The sequence below is a fragment of the Leishmania donovani genome, chromosome 1 (assembly GCF_000227135.1).
Source record: "Leishmania donovani BPK282A1 complete genome, chromosome 1".
Classification (NCBI taxonomy): Eukaryota; Euglenozoa; class Kinetoplastea; order Trypanosomatida; family Trypanosomatidae; genus Leishmania; species Leishmania donovani.
Genome location: NC_018228.1, coordinates 258,029 through 277,341, shown reverse-complemented (window position 1 = coordinate 277,341; position 19,313 = coordinate 258,029). Strand labels below are relative to the sequence as shown.

The window sequence follows — 19,313 nt, the reverse complement described above, 5'->3', positions numbered from 1 at the left end:
TGGGAGCGGCGCCTGCGATGTGAGGGCAAAATTGCTGCATCTTGAAAGCGTGCGGGGGGGGGGGGGGCTACATCACCCACGAAGAATGATTATGAGCAGATGAAGGAGAGAGGTGGTTAACGGAGATGAGTAATTAGAAGTACAGAGGTGGAGGACGGCAGAAAGAAGAGTGAGTGGGATGGGTGGAGGCTTGTTGGACCGTTCCGCGCTGAGGATATGGCCTGCGTTGATGTAAGTTTGCGTTGCGGAGGGCGAACAGCGGTCATAAAGCCAGTCGCGCCTTTGGCGGGGTTGATGTACATCGTCTTGCTTTTGACGAGCGCACAAAAAAGTTACTGAAACAGATTTGGAGAAGGGGTTGGTGAGAGCTGGGGGTCAAAGACAAATACGACAGGTATCGGGCTGAAATGAACACCTGCCGATAATAATGAAGCGACAACGGATTGGTAAGAAGTCTTCGCACTTGAAAGCACACATACACAGAGAGGCGCGATCAAGAAAGGGAAGGGATTCAAAGGAAAGAGGGAAGCGTATCAAACGGAGCGGCGGGGTACGCGTATGATGAAAGGGGTGGGGCGGAAAAAGACAAGAGAGAGGGGGAAGAGTCAGAGAGAGAAAAGCGAGTGCCAGGGCCGAACACTAGGCGCGTAGCGGCGAAATCTCTTCTGACGCGGACAATGCGAAGCACGCGGCAGTTCCAGGAGGTGGAGAAGTCAGCAGACAGGATAGCGCATGGTCCTGCGTGGTTTCGCGTGGGTGGGCGCACAAACACCTCCTGTAGACGGTTCTGAAAGCGAGGCCGCGAAGGCAGCCGCACGGATACGCTGGCCGACACGCTGGCACACATGGAAAAAGTAGCAGAAGGAAGCTTAATGCACAAGATGCCGTGGTGGAAAGGCAGTGAAAGAGACGGCGGTGGGAGTCGCGACTGCAAGGTCGACCGCCGCGTGAAGTTCAGCGCGCGATTGAGGGCGGCGTTCGGACGCTTTCGTTACAGAACCCCAGACCTTTTTTTGTTTAGGAATGGCCACCCCGAGCGCCACGGAAGCGAGGCACGCACCCATGACCGTTTGGCGCCCCATGAGCAAGCTCTTCTGCTTTTGCGCGCCGCAAAGAAGCGCAATTTGAGGGCACCACCCCCGCCAGCGACACAGCCCCCTGTGCGCGGAAGCTTCTTTCCGATGGCCCACGCGCCCCTTTCGCCGGAAGCGGACCCCCCTCTGGGTTGTCGGAGCGCAAAGCCGAGGCAACGCATAATCTCGAAACAATGAGGGGCGGGCGCTTTGGACGGTCTGCGCCGGCGGTGGGGACGGGTCGGGTGCCTCCCCGGGCGGGGGCGGGAATGGGCCGGGCAGACCAAACGGCTCTCAGAGAAATTGAGCATGGGGGGAAGCAAGGGCGACCTTTGCAGCGCTGGCGCCGGCAATTCCGTGACGACGTTGTTCTTCTTCCAGACCCGGGAAACACCGTAGACGCTCGGGGAACTCCTTGCAGCGGTGGTCACGCACCCACGGCGAGGCTTTTGCAAGATCGCCAGCCCCGTTTGGCGCGGGTGGGGTGGGCCGTGAACGGGGCGGGGATGGTGAAGGTGCTGAGGCATATCGTGCGCTGTGGCGTTTTGGGTGGCGGGGCTTTGGCGTCCTAAGCACGCCATTCTCTGTGAACATGCCTGCGCGGTGTTTCGGGTGGTGCTCGCATACATGGAATAGCAGTCTGGAGCGCACGAAATGGGTAGCTGAGCGCAACTGGCAGTAGAATGAGGGCTCGGCGCTGGGGCGGGGGCTGCGAGCATGTTTCTCTGCCTGGTGCGCCCTCAGTTCGCCAGCCCTTAAGTAGACACGAAGACGGTGGGGGCGGGCACGGCGTGCATCATCCCAACAGCGCGGCGTTCGACCGGGTCGTGGCCAACCTTTCTGTCCGGGGGAAAAGGGTCGCGTGCGCCGACCGGTGGCGTGCGCCAAGGCGAAAACGCACAACGGGCGTCCCACAGGCGGGGCAGACCACACGGCCGGGATGATTGGCGGGGGGTTCCGCAACGGATAGGGGCGTGTCTCAGGGGCAGCGGGTGGCGCCACCGTCCGCCCCCGGGAAGAGAAGGCCGATGCAACGGGATTCACCTTGTGGCAACGTCGGCGGATCGAATACCTGCAGTACACCTGCGGGGGGTGGGGGCACCTCCAGCGGCGGCCCGCTGGGCGGAGGTGGCTGCGGCGCTCGGGGCCCGGGTCTGGCGGGCGTACGAAGCGGAGCAGAAAACGACGGAGCGGTTCGCAGTGACGAAAGTAATTTTGGGGGAGCAAGGTGTGGACACAGAGAGGGCATTGCCGGGGGTGGGGTTTTTCGGCGGCTGGGGTAACCGTGGCGCGTGTGGCCTGATCGCGGGGTTGGGGACGGAGGGGCCACCGGTGACGGCCGAACGGCGAACGCTTCCGGCGATGCTTCTTCCCACACCGAGGGAAGCGAAGGCCTATGCGGCGGCGGTTCTGCCGCAGGGAGAAGGGCAAAAGCCGGCGCAGGGGCGGTCGTGACGGCGGCTGGGAACGGAAAGCGTTGTCGCAGGTGCGTGTCAATCAAGCGCGCGTCGACAGCGACGCGGCCGCAGGTGTGGAACGCGCGGTGGGGGCAGCGTATTCGCACCACCCCCCTCTGGGGTTGCAGAAACGGTCCGAGCACTATTGAAGAGGGGCTGACGCTGAGGAATGCGATGCGCAGCCTTCAGGTGCCTGCAAAGACTATTTCGCTGAGCGAGAACGTCGGGGTAGACGGGGCAGAAGGGCGGCGAATCGAATGGGGCGTTCGTTTCAGGGGCGTTGAAGGGGCAGCCCCGGCGAGACTTTGGGTGGGAGGTGCGGACGCGGATCAAGGGGAGGAGAGGGTTGCGGTGACAGGAAGCGGGATGTGTGTGTCGGTGGGTTTGCGGTGGGTCCACAATGGCGTCGTCAGGGGGGGGGTGTCGGCGTCTGGTCGGCACCATCGGCATCGCATATCTTCTTCAGGGTGGATCAGGCTGTGAAGCCATCGGAAGCGTCGGGGCGTGTCACATCGAAAGTGTGCCGCTACGGGCTGCCCGTGGCGAATGGGGTGGGGGCACGTGGGGTTAAACGGATTTTCTCCGAGGAGTCGCTGGCGCTGCGCGGGGAGGATCTTGTAGCACGGCGAGGTCTTGATGGACCTTCAGGCGTCGGACGATGCTGAAGATGTCCGTGGTCTAGGCTGAAACGTTCTTAGGGAGACGGCAGCCTGTTTTCGCGAGCTCGTCGACGCGGCCACGCTGAGAAATACCTGCGCGGCCAAAGGCAAACTGGAAGGAAAGTCGCATCTTGCGCTTTGCAAGGTGAAGAATGAGCCACCAGATGGGCCTGAGTGCGCCGTCCAAAGCCGTCACCGGCCCGATGTTCAGGGCCTTCATGAAAGGGAGCGAGTCTGTGAAGACCGCGGCCGCGTTCGTATGGGGGTGAAGGGTGGGCATGGGGGGGGGGGTTGGCGGGACGCGTAGGCCAGCTTCCAAGGCGACGAATTCTTCCCGGTAGCTGCGCGCGCGCTCCCCTGCTGCAACCTCGGCTTTTGCAATGCGTATGCAATGGTGTTCAAGAATTGATACCCCGCCAGAGCCGAACGTTGGCTTTAAGGCGCCGTCAGCCCAGAGCGCGTAGTCGGCGGCTTGCTTCTTGTCGGGAGGTCGTCGGCTGATGGGCAGCCTTTCAGGGTTAGGTGGAAGAAGGGGCGTTCAGCGAGTCGAAGGGAAGTCGCGGGGTGTCGACCGTCGAGCCCGTCAAAGGTGCTTTAGAAGGGCGTGGCGGCACCCACTTAGTCGTGCATCGGGTGGGGGGGGGGGAACATCTGCCGAGCGAGGTCACTCATCATACCCCCTTTTGCGGTGACGTTCAAGTGGTCTTGTGGGCATCGTGGTGGCGCCTCGGCGTCCAGCTTTTCAAATTTGGCTTTTCGGTGTAGCGCGGGGCACGTGGGGCGCCGCTTGGGATTCTGGCAACCACCCCTGCAGTATTGCGCTGGGGCTTTTTAAAGGCGCCTGCGGGTCGGGGGCTTTTCCGCGCGCCAAGCTGCGGTATCAAAGGGGCGGCGGGGGTGGGCAAAAGCTGGGTGGGGGGGGGGCGGCTTGGTTCCCCTTCCGGGCCCCAAGGAAGGCGGCGCGATGGCACGGAGCCGCAGCAGGCGCAGGCGCTCGGCGCGCAAGGCCCGATCTACGTGGGCGCCTGTCCTCCGTGCTGGCGACCCCGCTCGCTGTGAGTGTGAGCTTGCCAAGCCGCGTTAACTACAGCAGCGTGTAGTCAGTTTGGGGTTTTCTGGGTTCTATGAAGCGGTTTTTTCCCACCCCGCAAAGGCGCCCCGGGCGGCCCCGAGGGTGCGCCGAGCCACGCGTAATGGTGGCGCAATCATCGGCAAAGGGGGCGTGTTCACCCCCTAAGGGCGTATTGGGGCGCCTGCCGTGGGGGGGCTCATCGCGATGATGACGGGTAAAGGGCGGGGGACCGGTTCCCTTTGGGCACCGCGGGCCGGCGGGCGGTGCGTGGGTTGGGGCTGTGCGCCTGCGCGCCTGCGTGCGGGGGGCGCTGGCTGGGATAAAATGCAAATCCCGAAAGATCCGCCACGGGCGCGCCCCGTAGCGCCCCGGCGTGCCAGTGGGGCGGCGGTGGTCTAATGGGTGAAAACCCCGGGCTTCGCCGATCAGGGCCACGCCCGCCTTGTCCCCCGCTCTCGGGAAAGAATGCGCGACGCCAGACACAGCGCGGGGTCCCGCGTAGACCTCTGCAAGCGGAAGCCCGTCTGTTGCGGGGGTGCCCTGGGCTCAATGGGTGGTCTGGATGCATCGGGGGGTCATGCGTTCTAGGATCTTGCACGAATTTCTCGTCAGCGTAACGGGTCTGTGGGGGAGGAGGTCTTTGCGAGGTTTGCCAGCCTTCGGTGTGAGGTGAACGTGCCCAGCCTTCACGCATCGGGCACCTGACCACGGACAACCGATGGGCTTTAGAGCGTGAGCAGCGGGCAAAGCCCCACATGGGGGAGCTCACAAATTGCCCCGAAGCGCATATGAGCCGGACCGGGGGCGGGCCCGAGACGCATTTCGCGCAACGCCTTCTCGAGCTCCGCTGGGGAGAAAAGGGGGAAAGCGGTGGCGGGGGGGCGGGGTCATATGAAGGTGGGCGCGCCGACATGCCGCGCCCATTGCTTGGCGCACATCGCGGGTTGGTCGTTGGTCCGGGTCTTGGCGTTCGATGGGGCGCCGCTGACGACCATCAAAGGGAAGACCCGCGGGCGGTGGGCGTAGAAAGGCTCGGCGATGTGCCAGCTGCCAGCGGTTGTTGGCTCCAAGTGGGGGGGGGGGTCGCGTGTCTCGCAACCAGCCCATGGCGATCTTCCGGCGTCGACGGCGGCAGTGGGGCAAGCCGCCAAGCGAGGGGCAGGCCACGGCACCTGGTATTCGCTTTCCTCATCCTGGTGAACTCCGGCGCCAAAAAGAGAGTGCGCTTCGCAACCGCGCGGGGAAACATCGCGCTTGACGCCGGCACGGGTGATCTTCGCTACATCCGCGGCCAGCGTGTGCACGGGGATGCGCGTACGTAGGGGGGAAGTGCCCGCAGTGTGCGACCGGGGGCGCGGGGTTACGCGACGCCGGTGCGACCGCCTGCGCCACAGGCAATGGCGAACGATCCGGAAACGTTTTTCGCCGCGTTGGCCAAACTCTAGTCCTCAAAGCGGTGGCCTCCCAGGCGTAAGCGGCGACACGCGCAACGCAGAAACCCCAGCCAGCCCGCCTTCTTCCAGCTGTGAAGGCGGCGGGACTCGAAGGCGATCGGTCCGCCCAGGGTCTGGCCAAGCACACTGCGCTCATTTGTGCCCGTGCGCAAACGCTGTCTGGGGCGAACCGGGCCGCCCATGACCGCACCAAACATCCTCCGCCGAACCCCACGCCGGGCGCCGGAGCCGACGCACCCCAGCTTCATATCCGCACCCCGCTGCGCTAGGCGTTCGCCATGCGCCCCCGGCGACTGAGAGACGTCGGAAAGGAGACTGTTGAAGCTCGCATCCATGGAAAACATAACCAGTGCGCCGGTCGGGATCTTGGCGGACATCGGCGGCAGCACCTACGGGGTGACGTGCCGGCCTTTTGCCGCGTACGAGGCGACCATCTTCACAGTCAACTAGCCAGGCGGGGGTCAGAGTGTGGCAGACAAGCCCGAAGCCGGGCCGCAAAGCACGCGCGCCGGCGGCCACCGCGCCCCATCGCGGACGAGGATGGACACCCCGCCATCTTGGCGTGTCAGGGCATAGTGCCTAAATCCATTTTACTTTGAAAGAAGCGCACGCGTTCACAGCAAAATGTATCGCGGAAAGCACACACCACACGACGAGGTCATCGCCGAGACGCCCCGATGGTGGAGAATGCGCTTTTCTTTTGGCGTACCGCGTACACCCCGCTTCGCACCTCTTAAGATAGGCCCCAGGCTACGCTCTGCACCGCCGCGCCGCGCACAAGCGTCTGGCCGCCAAACGCGCGCGTGGGTGATGACGCCGCGCGTGGCTACGAGCGGGGGCGGGGCGGCGCATAAATGGGGGGCGGCCAAGGCCCCCATCCCGGCCATGCTGCTGAAAAAGGGTCTTTCTTCCGGGGCCGGCGCCGCGCTCGCCCGCCCCGAAAGGCATGTTCGCGGGCTTTCGGCCTCCCCCACCGGGGGGTATGGGGCCGGGACGCCGGGTTGGGGTGGCCGGCTTCATGCCGAACCCCAACCGTACCAACGCTGACGCGTTAGCGGCGAACACGCACGGAGCACCAACAACGCCCCAAAGAGAAAAATAACAGATAAGAGCGGAGTTGCGCGCACACTAGCACCAACGAGACTATTTGTCCAGCAGGCCGTTGATGCGCAAGAACGCCTTCGTGTTTGCCTTGCGGCCGGCGAACTTCTCGTACGCAACGTTCGCGTCTACCGAGCCGCACGCAGAGAGCACGCACGCACGCAGGTGGTCACCGTTCTCGCGCGCCAGCCCGCCGTTCTCCAGGAACCACTTGAACTCGTCGCAGTCCAGCACACGCGCCCACTGGTACACGTAGTAGTTCGACGCATATCCGCCAGAGAAAGTGTACATGAAGTACCCGCTGTGGTAGCGCGGCGGCACTTCGGTCATCCCAACACCAAAGGACTTCATCGCCGCCTCCTCCACCTGCGCTTGTGGTGGCGCAGCCGTTTCCTCCGCAACCAGGTGCCAGCAGAGATCGAGGTACGCCGCCTTGACCACCTCGATGGTGTGGAAGCCGCGCCGTATGTCTCGGCCGCCTTCATGCGATCCACCAGCGCCTGCGGGATCGGCTTTTTGGTTTCGTAGCGAATGGCGTAGTTCTTCAACACGGCGTTGTACATTGCCCAGTGCTCGTTGATCTGCGATGGAAACTCGAGGAAGTCACGGGCGACGCTTGTGCCGGAAAGAGTCGAGTACTTGGGGTTGCTTAGCATGCCGTGCAGTCCGTGGCCGAACTCATGGAAGAGCGTCGTCACGTCGCTGCGGCTCGGCAAGGTTGGCCTGCCTTCAGCCGGCTTCACAACGTTTAGTACAATGTGCACGGCCGGATTCTGGCCAAGGAGGGGGCTCTGGCGAGCATAGAAGGTCATCCACCAACCACCACGCTTGCTTGCGCGCGCGTAAGGGTCAAGGCGGAAAATGGCGAGTGACTCACCCATGCAGTCAAACATCTCAAACGACATCGCGTCGGGGTGGTACACCGGCAGATCCGTGCGCCGCTGCATCGTCACACCGTACAGCTTCTCCGCCGTGTAGAACACGCCACGCTCAAGCACGTTGTTCAGCTCAAAGTACGGCTTCGTTTCGTTATCGTCGAGGTCGTACCGCTGCTTGCGTACTCGCTCCGCGTAGTGCTTCCAGTCCCAGGGCGCCAGCTCGAAGTCCCCACCCTCCTCGCGAATCATCTGCTTGATGTCAGCCGCCTCCCTCTTCACCTTCGACGCCGCCGCATCGCCCATATCGCGCAGCAAGGCCTCCGCGGATGCCGGGCCGGCCATCTGGTTCTGCAGCTGCCGCTCGGAAAAGCTCTTCTTGCCGAGCGGCTTTGCCTTTCTCAGCCGCAGCTGCGCAATCTCCACGGTGATGGCGCTTGTGTCCTTCGCGTCACCGCGTCCGGCGCGCTGGGCCCTTGCCTAAAACGGGTTGTGGTGCCCCCCGCGGCCTCTCAGAGACGCTAGCGGCTGCTGCGGCGCCCGGTTTGCGTTAATAAACGCTTTCCTTCCGTATAGCAAACGTTCCTTGCCCCCTTCTTGGGGCGCGTGGCCCCTACCACGCCGAGGCCCCCAAGCCCGGGCGGCGCCACCCACAACAAGCAGCGCGGTCCCCCGTGTGTCCGTCCCCCTTCTGCAAAACCGCTCTTGGGGTTGGCGGGGCGCTCGTTCGCTTGCCTCGGCTTCTCCTTCGCTGCGTTGCCAAGGCCGGCGCCGGCCCTGCGAAACCCTTCGGCGTATTTTCAAACCAGCCGCAAGTCTTCACCAGCGAGGCTGGAACGCTCGTCGTGCACAGCCTTGATGCGGTTGTAAAAGGCGCCATCGGGGTAGATCTTGTCCGTGTGGGCGGAGAACTTTGGGGCGTGGGCCTGCTCCGGATTTTGCATTTCCGGTTTTGCGTCTGCGGGGCAGGGGTTTTGGAAGGCCAGACGTGCGCGCCCAAGCGGCGCCCCGCCCCGCCCCAGTGCCGCAACCGTGTTTTCGAGGGTGGGCTCGTCAGGTTTGGGCTTGGTCGCCTGATCTCTGCCATCTTCTCCGCCATGCCCTTCTCGAAAGCGGAAGCGTAGAGCTCCGTGGTGATCTGATCAAAGGGCGGTCGCTTTCGTGGGCCGGGGGGGGGGGCGGGCGGGCGGGCGCGCCGTACCGGGTATGTTCGTGTATGCGATGTGTGTTTGCCGGGGTTGCTTTTTTTTTTTGCCCGGGGGCAGATGGCCCGCTTCGTCCCCTGTTCGCTGCCAGGGGTGTGTCCGCGTTTTTTTTTTTGGTTGGGTTTCAAGCCTGCGGGGCGCAAGGGGAAAGGCTTGGCGGAACCATCCCGTTTGGCTCGGGGGGGGGGGTCGTGGCCGGTGGTAAGGCCTGCCGCCGTCGCCGAGTAAAAGGGCCAGGCGCCAGGGCTTTTGTGGGTGTGGTGGTGGTGGGGGGTGTCTCGGCCACGGCCCGCGCCCCCGCCACAAAAGGAACCGCGCGCAGAGCGCCGCCCCCCCCCCCCCCCAAGTCCCTTTTGCTGCGGGGCGGAAATCCAGCCTGGAAGATGTAGGGTAAAAACGTGGTGCAGTTGTAAAGGTTTCGGCTGTAAGGTTTTGCCCTCTCTTTGGTGTGGGGCCCCGGTCGGGTGGGCTCGCCCGCCGGCTTTCCGAACTTGGGGAAAAGGGTGGCGGGGGAAAAAAGGGATGTGGGTGGCGGTCTGGCGACGGCCCGCCACCGGGGCTGGGCCTCGTTTTCCCCGACGGGGTTTTCGATGGCAGGGCGTGGCGCCCCCCCCCCCCGATGCCTTTAGTCTTAGGCACTCCTCTGCCAAGTTTTTGCGGTGACAGCGGTTTTTTTTTTCCGTTTCGCGCGCTAGGTTGCCACCGTTTTCCTTTGCAGAAAACGGGCCGCAAAGGCGAAAAGGGGGGGGGGAGGCTAGGCGTTCCTTTTGGCTGCCTGGGTGGAGGGGGGCGTGCCATGGCGGCGGGTGTTTTTTTTTGCTCGACCACAGGCCCTCCGGGCTGCCAGCCTGTTCCGTTCGTCTGCTTCTCGTTGGGGCCTCTTGTTCCTCCGTCGCGCTGATCTCTCATTCCGGAAGCCTGGCCGTTGGCGCTGGGCTACCGGGGCCGGGTGCGCCTCCGAAGGTGCGTGGGTGTGGGAAAGGCAAAGGTGGCGCAAGATCACTCGTTCTGCGCGTCATTGTCGCGTGAAATCTCCTTTTTCCGTGTGGCGCTCTGTGTGCGCATCGTGCCATTAGTGATGCTGCCTTCTGGCGGCCGGCCTTTTTTTGTTTTACCGGAACAGACCCTCTCTGGAAATCGACGATTGCCTCGGAAACCGTCGCTGGGGCTTGCGGCGCTCCCTTTTGGCAGGGGAACAAAAACTCGAAACCCCGCGGCGGAAAAGGGCCGAGGGCTTAAAACGGAATAGGTGAAACTTTCTGCGCCAGGGGACTGGGGAAAAATACGTGCTGGCCAGAAGAAAAGAGCGGGCTTAGGGGGGCAGGGGTTGGCGGCGCGTATGGGTGGCGGGGGCTGCCCGGACGCCGCCTGGGGAGGGCGCGGCCCCCCCCCCTGGCGTGTCGTATGCGGGCGGAGGGTGGGGGGGGGAGGGGGCAAGAGGAGGAGGAGGAGGAGAGCACAGTCCGCAAGAAGTCGCGCAGGCAGGCGAGGGGTTGCTGTTGGATCACGGGGGACCGCGCGCACCGCGGCCCCGCCTCTGGACCCCCAGGGAAAAGGCATGGTGCGTTTTCATCGATGGCGGCCACTTGCCAAGTCCGCGCGGGGCCCAGCGGTCGCGGTCGTAAATGTGGTTGGTGGGGATACGTGGTTGGGCGAATATGGCCTGCGACGCCCTCGTCGCCGCCGCCGCCGCCCCCGCGCTCACCCCCTGGATCGGGCAGCGGTAAAAAGGGCTACGCTGGGAATACCGCCGGGTGTGCGCGGTGCCGGCCGACGGGGCGCCTTCATTCCTTTGGCCAACGAAAACAACGAGACGGACGGACGGGCGTGTGTGTGTGTGTGTGCGGGGGGATGGGGATAGCGCCGAAACAAGAGCGAGCCGCCTTGGTGGGGAGGCCTGCCGCATCCTACGGGTCACACAGCTTGAGGCAGTAGATGAAGTCGTCGGGGTGCAGCGGGAAGGAAGGCGGCGGGTTGGTGATGATGTAGCGAAAGGAAACGCTGGTGTCGTCTCTGATCATCTCGTGGAAGCGGTGGATAGCGAGCGGCAGCAGGCCGTTGTCGACGCCGAACGACGTGGCGTCTTCGTAGACGGTCCACGCCGCGTCCGGCGCCATGACGGTGACGAGCAGCGACTCAGACTTGGACGACAGCAGCTGCTCGAGCACGTCGTGCAGCTCGGGAGTGAAGTACATTTCCTGCAGGCCTGTGTCAAGCATGTGGCGGCACACGACGCAGCCAGACATGAAGCTTGGCTCCAATACCCACTCCGCCGTCTTGACGTCCTTGCCGACGGTCATGGCGGGCGCGAAAAGCGGCACCAGTTCGGCGTGATCGACTTCGACGACGATGGGGATGTCGGCGGCGCTGCCGTGCTTGTCCTCGCTGATGAGCTGGCGCACCAGCTGCATGACGAGTACGGACAGCGAGTCGCCGTGCTCGTCGCAGCGATCGCCGGCGGAGAAGATGACGACGGCGGCCGCCTTGGCAACGTTGCAGCGGCGCAGATCGGATGTGAAGAGGCCGCATCCCTGCACGACGATGAGGGACCCGGTGACGTCCTCCTCTTCCCACATGTTGTTGAGGCTGTCGTAGTTGGTGTCGTTCGCGAGCAGCACGATGTTGCTGTCGGGATCGTGCTGGCGCACCGGGCGCATGATGTCGTAGTAGTCGGCCGCCTTGGCGGTGCGCGACTCGACGGCGGCCTCGCGCGACCAGTTGGTGCGTTCGTGTGCGCTGGATAGATCGATGAAGACGTAGTGGTTGGCGAGGTGGCGCACGTCCGGCTCCACGCGCAGCACGCTGCGCGAGGCGGCGACCACCGGTGAGGACGGGCTTACCGTGGCCGGTGCGCCTACCCTGGCGCCCATGCAAGCCGGGCGGCCGCGACCCACCGCGTCCAGCAGCACTGGCGACGCCAGCGCCCCAATCAGCGCGTCTTCGTTGTCGTCGTTCTTGTCATCGTCTTCTGTGGCGATGGCGGCGCTGAGCACGAGGCTCGAGTCGTTGTGCGGCATCCGCGCCTCCGCAGCACGCTCGCATGCCACACGGTGCGGCCGCCGCGGCAGTTCCACCGCGCTGGCGCCGATAACGGTTGCTGCTGTGGCTGTGGCCGGTGCTGGTGCTGGTGCTGGCGCCGGTGCCGCCGCTGGCTTCAGCGACGTCTGGCTGGCGCGCGAGGTTGGCGCGATAGTGGTGGTCGTGGCGCTGGAGTTCCAGACAGCGCCGGCGTCTTCTCTGGCGGGGATGGGCACGACCGTGACGGCGGTGGCCTGCACGCCGGCCGGCGGTGGCGGGCGGATGGCGGGTGCGCCGGCCGCGGCGCTGCTGGTGCTGCCGCGCGTGGCGTCGTTGACGATCTCGTCCACGATGTCCTGCGCGGCGCGGCGCACGTCGCAGATGACGATGAGCTTCTTCACGCCGACCAGCGAGCCGCGTGGCGCCAGCTCGACGACACTGTCGCCGCTTCCGCTGCTGCGCACGACACCGATGAGCGTTATATCGGTGCGGTACAGCAAGCGTGCCAGGCGGACGACGGTGTAGTGGCCCCGCTGCACCGGCGGCGGCGCCGCCACCGTGTCCACGTGCTGTGCGAGTGACGCCTCGTACGTGCTCATCCAGTCCGGCTCCGCACCGAGGCCCAGTTCGATGGTCGCGGAGCCGTAGGTGAGCATGGGGCGTTTGGGCGCCCACATCTTCCGCATCGCGCGCAAGCTCGCCGCGCTGCCGCTGAGCCCGAGGAGGTCCTTGAAGTCGCGGAGCTCCCAGAGCGCCTCAGTCGTCATGGGGTCGAACATGCGCATGAGATTGGCGACAAGGGGTATCATGCCCGGCAGCACGCAGCCCAGCCCCAGCAGGTTGTGGTTCAGTCGCTCGAACTCCAGCACGATGGCGCGACTTGGCATCAAAGACTTCGTGTAGCGTGAGCGGTGCAGCAGGATGTACAGCGGAAGATCGGGGACGAGCGCGTTGACAGTCATGGTCTGCGCGGCCAGGTCGTAGTCGCTGTAATAGCTGGAGTTGGTACCCGCACCCAAGAGGAACATGGCAGAGGCACCGCGCGCGTTGCAGCGATCGAGGTCCGTCGGGACCCCCGGATCGCCGACGAGGAGGTGCACAGCGCTGCGGTACTTGGGGGAGTTGAGCAGTAGCAGCACCTGCGCGGACGGCTGCTCGCGGAGCAGCAGCACCACGCTCATGTTCAGGTAATGCCGGTCCTCAGCAAAGACGTTCTTCAGCTGCATGCGCAGCTCGTTGTAGCCGAGGTGGCCGCATATCACGACGTGGTCTGTGCGCTTGAAACACGTGGTGTAGTACGCATAGGAGAGGTGGTACACGCCGAGGTCGGCCACGTATTGCAGGATGGGCACGAAGTAGCTGAAGCCGACACCAATGAAGATGATCATGAGAAGGCGGCCTTGCACCGTGAGCGGCGTCACGTCGCCGTAGCCGATGGACGAGAAGGACAGCAGCATCATGTAGACCATGTCGAAGTACTCGACAGGGTCGCCGCAGAAGCTCTCGACGGCCTGGAGGATGCCGACGCTGATGCCGACGACGGCGATGCACTGGATCATGGAGCGCACCATCTCGAGTCGGTTCTCGGTGAAGTAGACGCTGATCTGCGGGTAGTTCAGCAGCGACAGTAGGCTTTCGTGCAGCCACCACACGCGCAGGAACATGGGTGCGTAGACGTGCGTCCAGGCCCGGTCCAGCGTGAGGAGCGCGCCGAGCGCGAGCAGCAGCATCCAGCCGCTGCTGAGGTAGTTCATGAGCGAGCGCGCGTTGAGTACGTAGTTCCACTTCTTAGCCTCCACCGCCAGCAGCGAGATCCAGCTGGCCATGAAGACGACGCTGAGCAGCACCTCGGCGATGAAGTAGCCGAGGCCCCAGTCAAACTCGCGCCAGTCCTCCGTGACGTGGCCGTTCTGCACGTGAAGGTAGATGCCGAAGGCGGCGGCCTCGAGGCCGACGTTGCACAAGAGCAGCAGGATAGACACGTGCGAGTAGCGCTGCTCGATGACGTCGAACAGCTTACGGAGGCTGTGGATGCCGAGGGCAGAGTGGTTGTAGTGATAGACCCAGCGGCTGTGCAGCGCCTCGGGCGGGATGCCGGTGGAGTGGCGCAGGTTGGCAACGTTGTTCTGCAGGTTGCGCAGCTGTGAGTGTATGGTGCCCTGCAGGTTTCGGAAGCGGCCAAGTACCGTTGTCTGCACGTCCTGGCCGAGGTTGACCATGAACACCTTCGCGTTGAGGTGCACCTGGGCGTGGGTCGCGGCGGCGGATGCCTCGACGGCTGGAATCGTCGTCGTGCTGGCGTTCGGGTCCTCGGCGGTGAAGCGCGCGGCGGCAGTGGTGGGCGTCGCTGCGTCATCTGGCGCCGGCATCACCGACGACGCGCCAGTCATCGACGACGCTTCCCTCTTCTCTCGTGATGCCACGGCTACCAGGGAAGCACGCAGGCGTGTGTATGTCGAAAAGCGCAAGATGCGCGAGGCAGCGGAGCACGGCAGTGAGGGAGAGGATGTGGGCCGTGTGCGCACTCCACGCACGCAGCGAGACGCACAGAGAAAGACTTCAGCGAGCACAAGGCACAGTGGTGACAGAAGCAGGACTGTGCACATCAACGCACGATAACACGCGGCAGTGGCGAACAGCCCGTGGGAGGGGGAGGGGGCAGCAGCCGTGCAGACCTCTTTCCCGTGCTGCACACCCTCCCGCAGAGGGAGGGGGGGGGAGGGGTTGACGAGAGTGTGCAAGAAGAGAGAGAGGGAGGGAGGGAGGGAAGATAGATGCGCAACATTATGAAGGGCAGATATGAGCATCACCGACACCGCCGCCGCCGTCGCCGCAACACAGGGAGAGAGGGAGAGGTGTGTGTGTGTGTGCGTGCGTGCAGCGGCACTTGCTCGGCCCCTTCTCTTCCCGCCTCCCTGAGCGCTTTTCATTTTTTTTTTTATTCGTTGCGGTGTTGATGTCCATCAAACGTGTACGGCCCACAGGTCGCCGCCGATGCTTTAAGGCTCCACCACCACCACCTCCTGCGCCATCCTTCTTGCCCACCACAGGGCGGTGGCGGACCGCAAGGCCCGGGTGGCCCACAGGACCGCAGGGCGCCGCACTCGGAAGGTGTGCGGCAGAGCGAGAAGAAACAGGACAAGAACAGCGCACAGGGACGCCTGTGGGGAAGGGGGCGGTGCTGCACGCGTCTGCCCACGTCCGCTCGAGACGTCGACGCGAGCCACAAGGGGGCCGTCGGACCTCCGGGGGCTAGCGCCTTGTAGCGTCGCTGCGTACTTCAGCGAGTGCCAGTGGCGCCACGCGATCACCGTGGTGGCCCGTCACGACAAGGATAGCCGGGTACTCGACGCCGACCACACGCTGAGAAGCGGGGCTGTACGGTCTTCACAACCGCGTGGGCTTCCTGCGCGTCCGGGTTACCGTAGGCGGAGACCCACGCGTGACCAGTTGTGAAGCCGTAGAACGTAAACACGCCCGGCACGCCGACCTGGCGCCCACCGCAGCGGGGAACGTCTGGTGCCATGTTCGAGGCGCAGCTCATGAGCAGGCCCACCGTTCGAGCAACCTCTAGTCGGCGTTGTGGAAGGGTTGGCCGACGCCGGAGGCACGAAGGTACCACGCTGCAGCGGCGAGGTCGCCGAGGCAATGGTGCATGATGACACGACGATCACGGCCGTACTTGCCGCCGCCGCCGCGGATGTTCGGATTGGCGAGAACGCCCGTCCATGCGCGGCAGGAGCATGAAGCGACATCGGGATGAGGACCGGCACGAGGGCGATGCTGAAGGCTGCTCCCCCTCCCCGCCTCGCTCAGCTTCCACAACTGCAAGTGCATGCGCATACCACGCACCTATGCGCACACACCAACTCGATCCTCGCCTCAGTGGCCATCACTGCGTCACAGAGCCGCACACCTTGATGACGCTCCACTTCTGCGCGCCCGCCCGCGCGGCCCTACCCTGGCGTGATGTAGAAGAGCAGGTCCGTCTGCTGGTTCACTGGCAGCGCGCGCGGCGGGTTCGTGAGCACGAAGCGCTGGCCGTCGATGGACGGGTTGCGCACGTCGACGATGCGGCGCTGCAGAGCGATGGGCAGATAGCCGAACTTGAGGCAGTAGACGACGACGTCCTCGTAGGTCTGGAGCTCTGTCTGGCACAGCGACAGCGGCAGGCGCGCGAGCGCGGGCGTGTCGGGAGCGTGGCCGCTGATGAGCACGTCCATGACGTCGATGAACTCCTCCATGAAGTAGGTGCGCTGCAGCGCGGGGAACAGCATGAGGCGGCTGACGGCGTTGCCGATGATGAAGTTTGGCTCGTACACAAAGTCGATCTCCGCCTTCGTGCGCAGGCGCGGGTCCTCGGCGTGCGGCGGGAACAGAGGCAGGTTGGCAAGGCCCTCGAGCTCGACGACGACGGGGAAGGACGGGATGCCGTGCAGGATATCGTTTATGGACAGCACGGTAAGCATGGACATGGCGCTGGTGGAGCCGGAGCGGCTGATGTCGCCGGCATAGAAGACGCAGCAGCCGGCGCAGCGCTCAAGGTTGCAGCGGCGCAGGTCGGCGGTATTGAGGCCGCAGCCGCTGATGCACTTGACAGGGTTGGCGCTGTTCTGGCGGTGCACGCTCCAGTAGTAGTCGAGGTAGGGGCCGAAGCTGACGTCGTTGGTGAGCAGCACGATGTCGTTGGCGGGGTACGCCTGACGCACTGGCATTGTGACGTGGAAGATGTCGTGCGCGACGGCGGTGTTGACAGCCTCCTGCGCGTAGCGGCTGGACTCGTCCTTGGCCTTGGCGGAGGACAGGTCGACGACGACGAAGTGGTTCTCGAGGTCGAAAGCGTCGTCGATACGCATCAGCGCCCCGCTGCGCACCGGAGGTCCGCGCATGGAGCTCGGCGGCGACGGTGCGGCAGCGACAACGCGGCTCCTCGCGTCAAACTCGTCGCCGCTGTCGTCCTCAGCGGCGATGGAGCTGCCGCTGGGATGCAACGAGACTACACTGGGGAAGGCACGCGCCAGGCCGTTGCCGTTCTCTAGCGCTGCTGCCGCACCGTGTGGTCGCACCGGCTGCGTTCTCTGCGAGTCGGTTGTCGTGGCCGTTGGCGTCGCGGGCCGCGACGCGCTGACGTGTGCGGTCTGCCTCGGCCACCGGTCCCCACGCTGCTTCGACGCACCGTTGCGGTCTCCAACATCGCCGTCGACACCGCTACTACTACTACTGCTGCTGCTGCTGAGGCTGGCGAGGAAGCGAGACCTTGCGCGTCGCCGCTTCGCACGGTCGTGCTCATCAGGGTCCGGCGCCGCAAGCATCTCCTCGCCAAAGGTCTGCTCATGGTCTCGCGCGATGGCGTCGGTGGCGTCCTGTGCCACCTTCATCGTCTTCGCGATCAGGATGAGCTTCTTCGCGTTTGGCACGAGCTCGCGAGGGTTGAGCTGCACGACGCTGCGCGCGTTGAGGATGCCGATGAGCGTGACGTCCTTCTCAAAAAAGGATCGTGCCAGCACGCGGAACTCGCGCCCGCGCAGCGCGTCCGGAATCTCTAGCCCGTACATGTCGTTGCGCAGCGAGTACTCGTACTGCTCTACCCAGTGCCGCGACAGCGTGATGTCGGACGGCAGCGACTCGTAGGTGCGCAGCAGGTTGACGATGAGCGGCACGACGCCGGGATGCGCCATGGACAGCCCCAACAGGTGGTGCAGTATGCGCTCCACCTCCAGCACGCTCGCCGCGTACGGGCTGATCTGCTTCACCGTGCAGTTGCGGTGCAGCAGCAGGTGCTGCGGCAGGTTCCGGTCGTACAGGCTCACCGCCACGGACTGCGCAATGATGGTGTAGTCCTGGTAGTAGGCGGTCGAGCGCGAGTCGCCGAACAGAAAAATGGCGTCGGCGTCGCGTGCCTTGGCGCGGTCGAGGTCCTTCGGCTTCGCGGGGTCGCCCACCATGAGCGTCACGCGGCCCTTCAGCCACGGCAGGTTCGCCGTCAGCCGCACCTCCGGCGAGTGCTCCTCCGGCGCCATGAGCACGATGCATGTGTCAAGGTACTTGCGCCAGCCCGCGTAGAAGTTCCTAAGCAGCAGCTCGACGGAGAGGTCGCTGAACTGCCCGCAGATGATCACATGCGGGTGCTTCCAGCCGCGGCGCAGCCACGACGCAGAGCCGCCGCCGCCGAAGGTGTTGTGGAGCTGGCTGCGTTCGGCAATCACAGCGAGTCGCTGGAACAGTGGAAGGAAGAAGCAGATGCCGATGACGATGAACGCGATCATGAAGATGCGCGCTGGTGTCGTGGAGGCAGTGACGTCGCCGAAGCCGATCGTGGCGAAGGCGGCGATAATAAGATACAAGGAGTCGTACAAGTCCACGTACTCCCCTGAGCAGGACTCCACGATCTGGTGCGTGCCAACGCATGTGCACATGACCGCGAACAGCCGAATAAAGTAGCGGACCATCTCTCGCCACACCTCCGGAGTGTGGCGTGCGATCTGCGGGTAGTCGATGAGCACGCTGAGGCAGTCACAAAGCCACCACACGCGGAGGTACATGGGCACCCAGACGGAGCGCCAGCTCGAGTCCTTGAGCGCGCCGATGCCGATCACGATCATGGGAATGCTCGTCATGGCGTTCACCAGCGACAGCCACGAGATCAGGTACGCCTTCTTGTCAGGCTCGAAGAAGAACAGCCCCACCCACGCCAGAAAGAAGATGATGCTCAGCACCAACTCGACGATGAAGACCGGCAGGTCCCACGCGAACTCGGTCACCGACGTTGCAGCAGCCACCTGCGATGTCCACACGTAGAAGGCAACGGAGACGACCTCCATGGTGGTGTGCGCGAGCAGGCCGAAGACCGACACGTTGGTGTGGCGCTGGTCGAGGAACTCAACAAAATTACGCAGCGAGCGGAAGCGCTGCGCCGAGTGCGCGTAGTGCTCGTCCATGAATACCGGTGGCCGGTCGCTGCGGCGCCCCAGCCGCATCCGCACAGGCCACAGCGACATGCGCTTGTCCATGATAGCGGCCTTGGACCTCAAGCGAGACGCGTGCGTGTGGGGTGGGAGCGCGGAGGTGGTGGGGGCGGCGGCGGCGTCGTCAGCGCACACCAGCGCGCAGGCGGAGAGAGTCACCGTGTTACACTTAGACAACGACTTGATTACTCACAGACACCCCCCCCCCCGCCCGTCCCGAGGGACACGGACTCAGAGAGCTGACGACGACGACGCTGGCGAGGGTCGGCGGTGCGGTGCACGAGCGGTGCAGGGGCGCCCTGATGACCGAACCGGAGGAGGGAACAGACAGGCAAACTCGAGAGGCGCTGCTCGCCCTCACCAGGCCTGTCAGAGGGCGAGACCGACGACGACAGACGCCAGCGGAGAGGAGAGAAAAGGGAAAGACACGAACG

The 19,313-nt window shown here is 64.5% G+C and overlaps 3 protein-coding genes across 3 annotated transcripts; all 3 read right to left on the bottom strand.

The window, feature by feature from the left end:
• Window positions 1-8,491: 8,491 nt before the first annotated feature.
• LDBPK_010850 (peptidyl dipeptidase, putative) lies at window positions 8,492-8,635 on the bottom strand (the record flags this gene model as incomplete). The annotated part of the gene is made up of 1 exon (XM_003857849.1): window positions 8,492-8,635. One exon carries the CDS (start codon window positions 8,633-8,635, stop codon window positions 8,492-8,494), a length of 144 nt encoding a protein of 47 aa, XP_003857897.1.
• A 2,168-nt stretch (window positions 8,636-10,803) lies between these two features.
• Window positions 10,804-14,844, bottom strand: LDBPK_010840 (potassium channel subunit-like protein; the record flags this gene model as incomplete). Its single annotated transcript, XM_003857848.1, has 1 exon — window positions 10,804-14,844. One exon carries the CDS (start codon window positions 14,842-14,844, stop codon window positions 10,804-10,806), a length of 4,041 nt encoding a protein of 1,346 aa, XP_003857896.1.
• Window positions 14,845-15,870: 1,026 nt separating this feature from the next.
• On the bottom strand, window positions 15,871-18,924 carry LDBPK_010830 (calcium/potassium channel (CAKC), putative; the record flags this gene model as incomplete). The annotated part of the gene is made up of 1 exon (XM_003857847.1): window positions 15,871-18,924. The coding sequence occupies one exon, from the start codon at window positions 18,922-18,924 to the stop codon at window positions 15,871-15,873; it is 3,054 nt and encodes a 1,017-aa protein (XP_003857895.1).
• Between the last annotated feature and the right edge of the window lie 389 nt (window positions 18,925-19,313).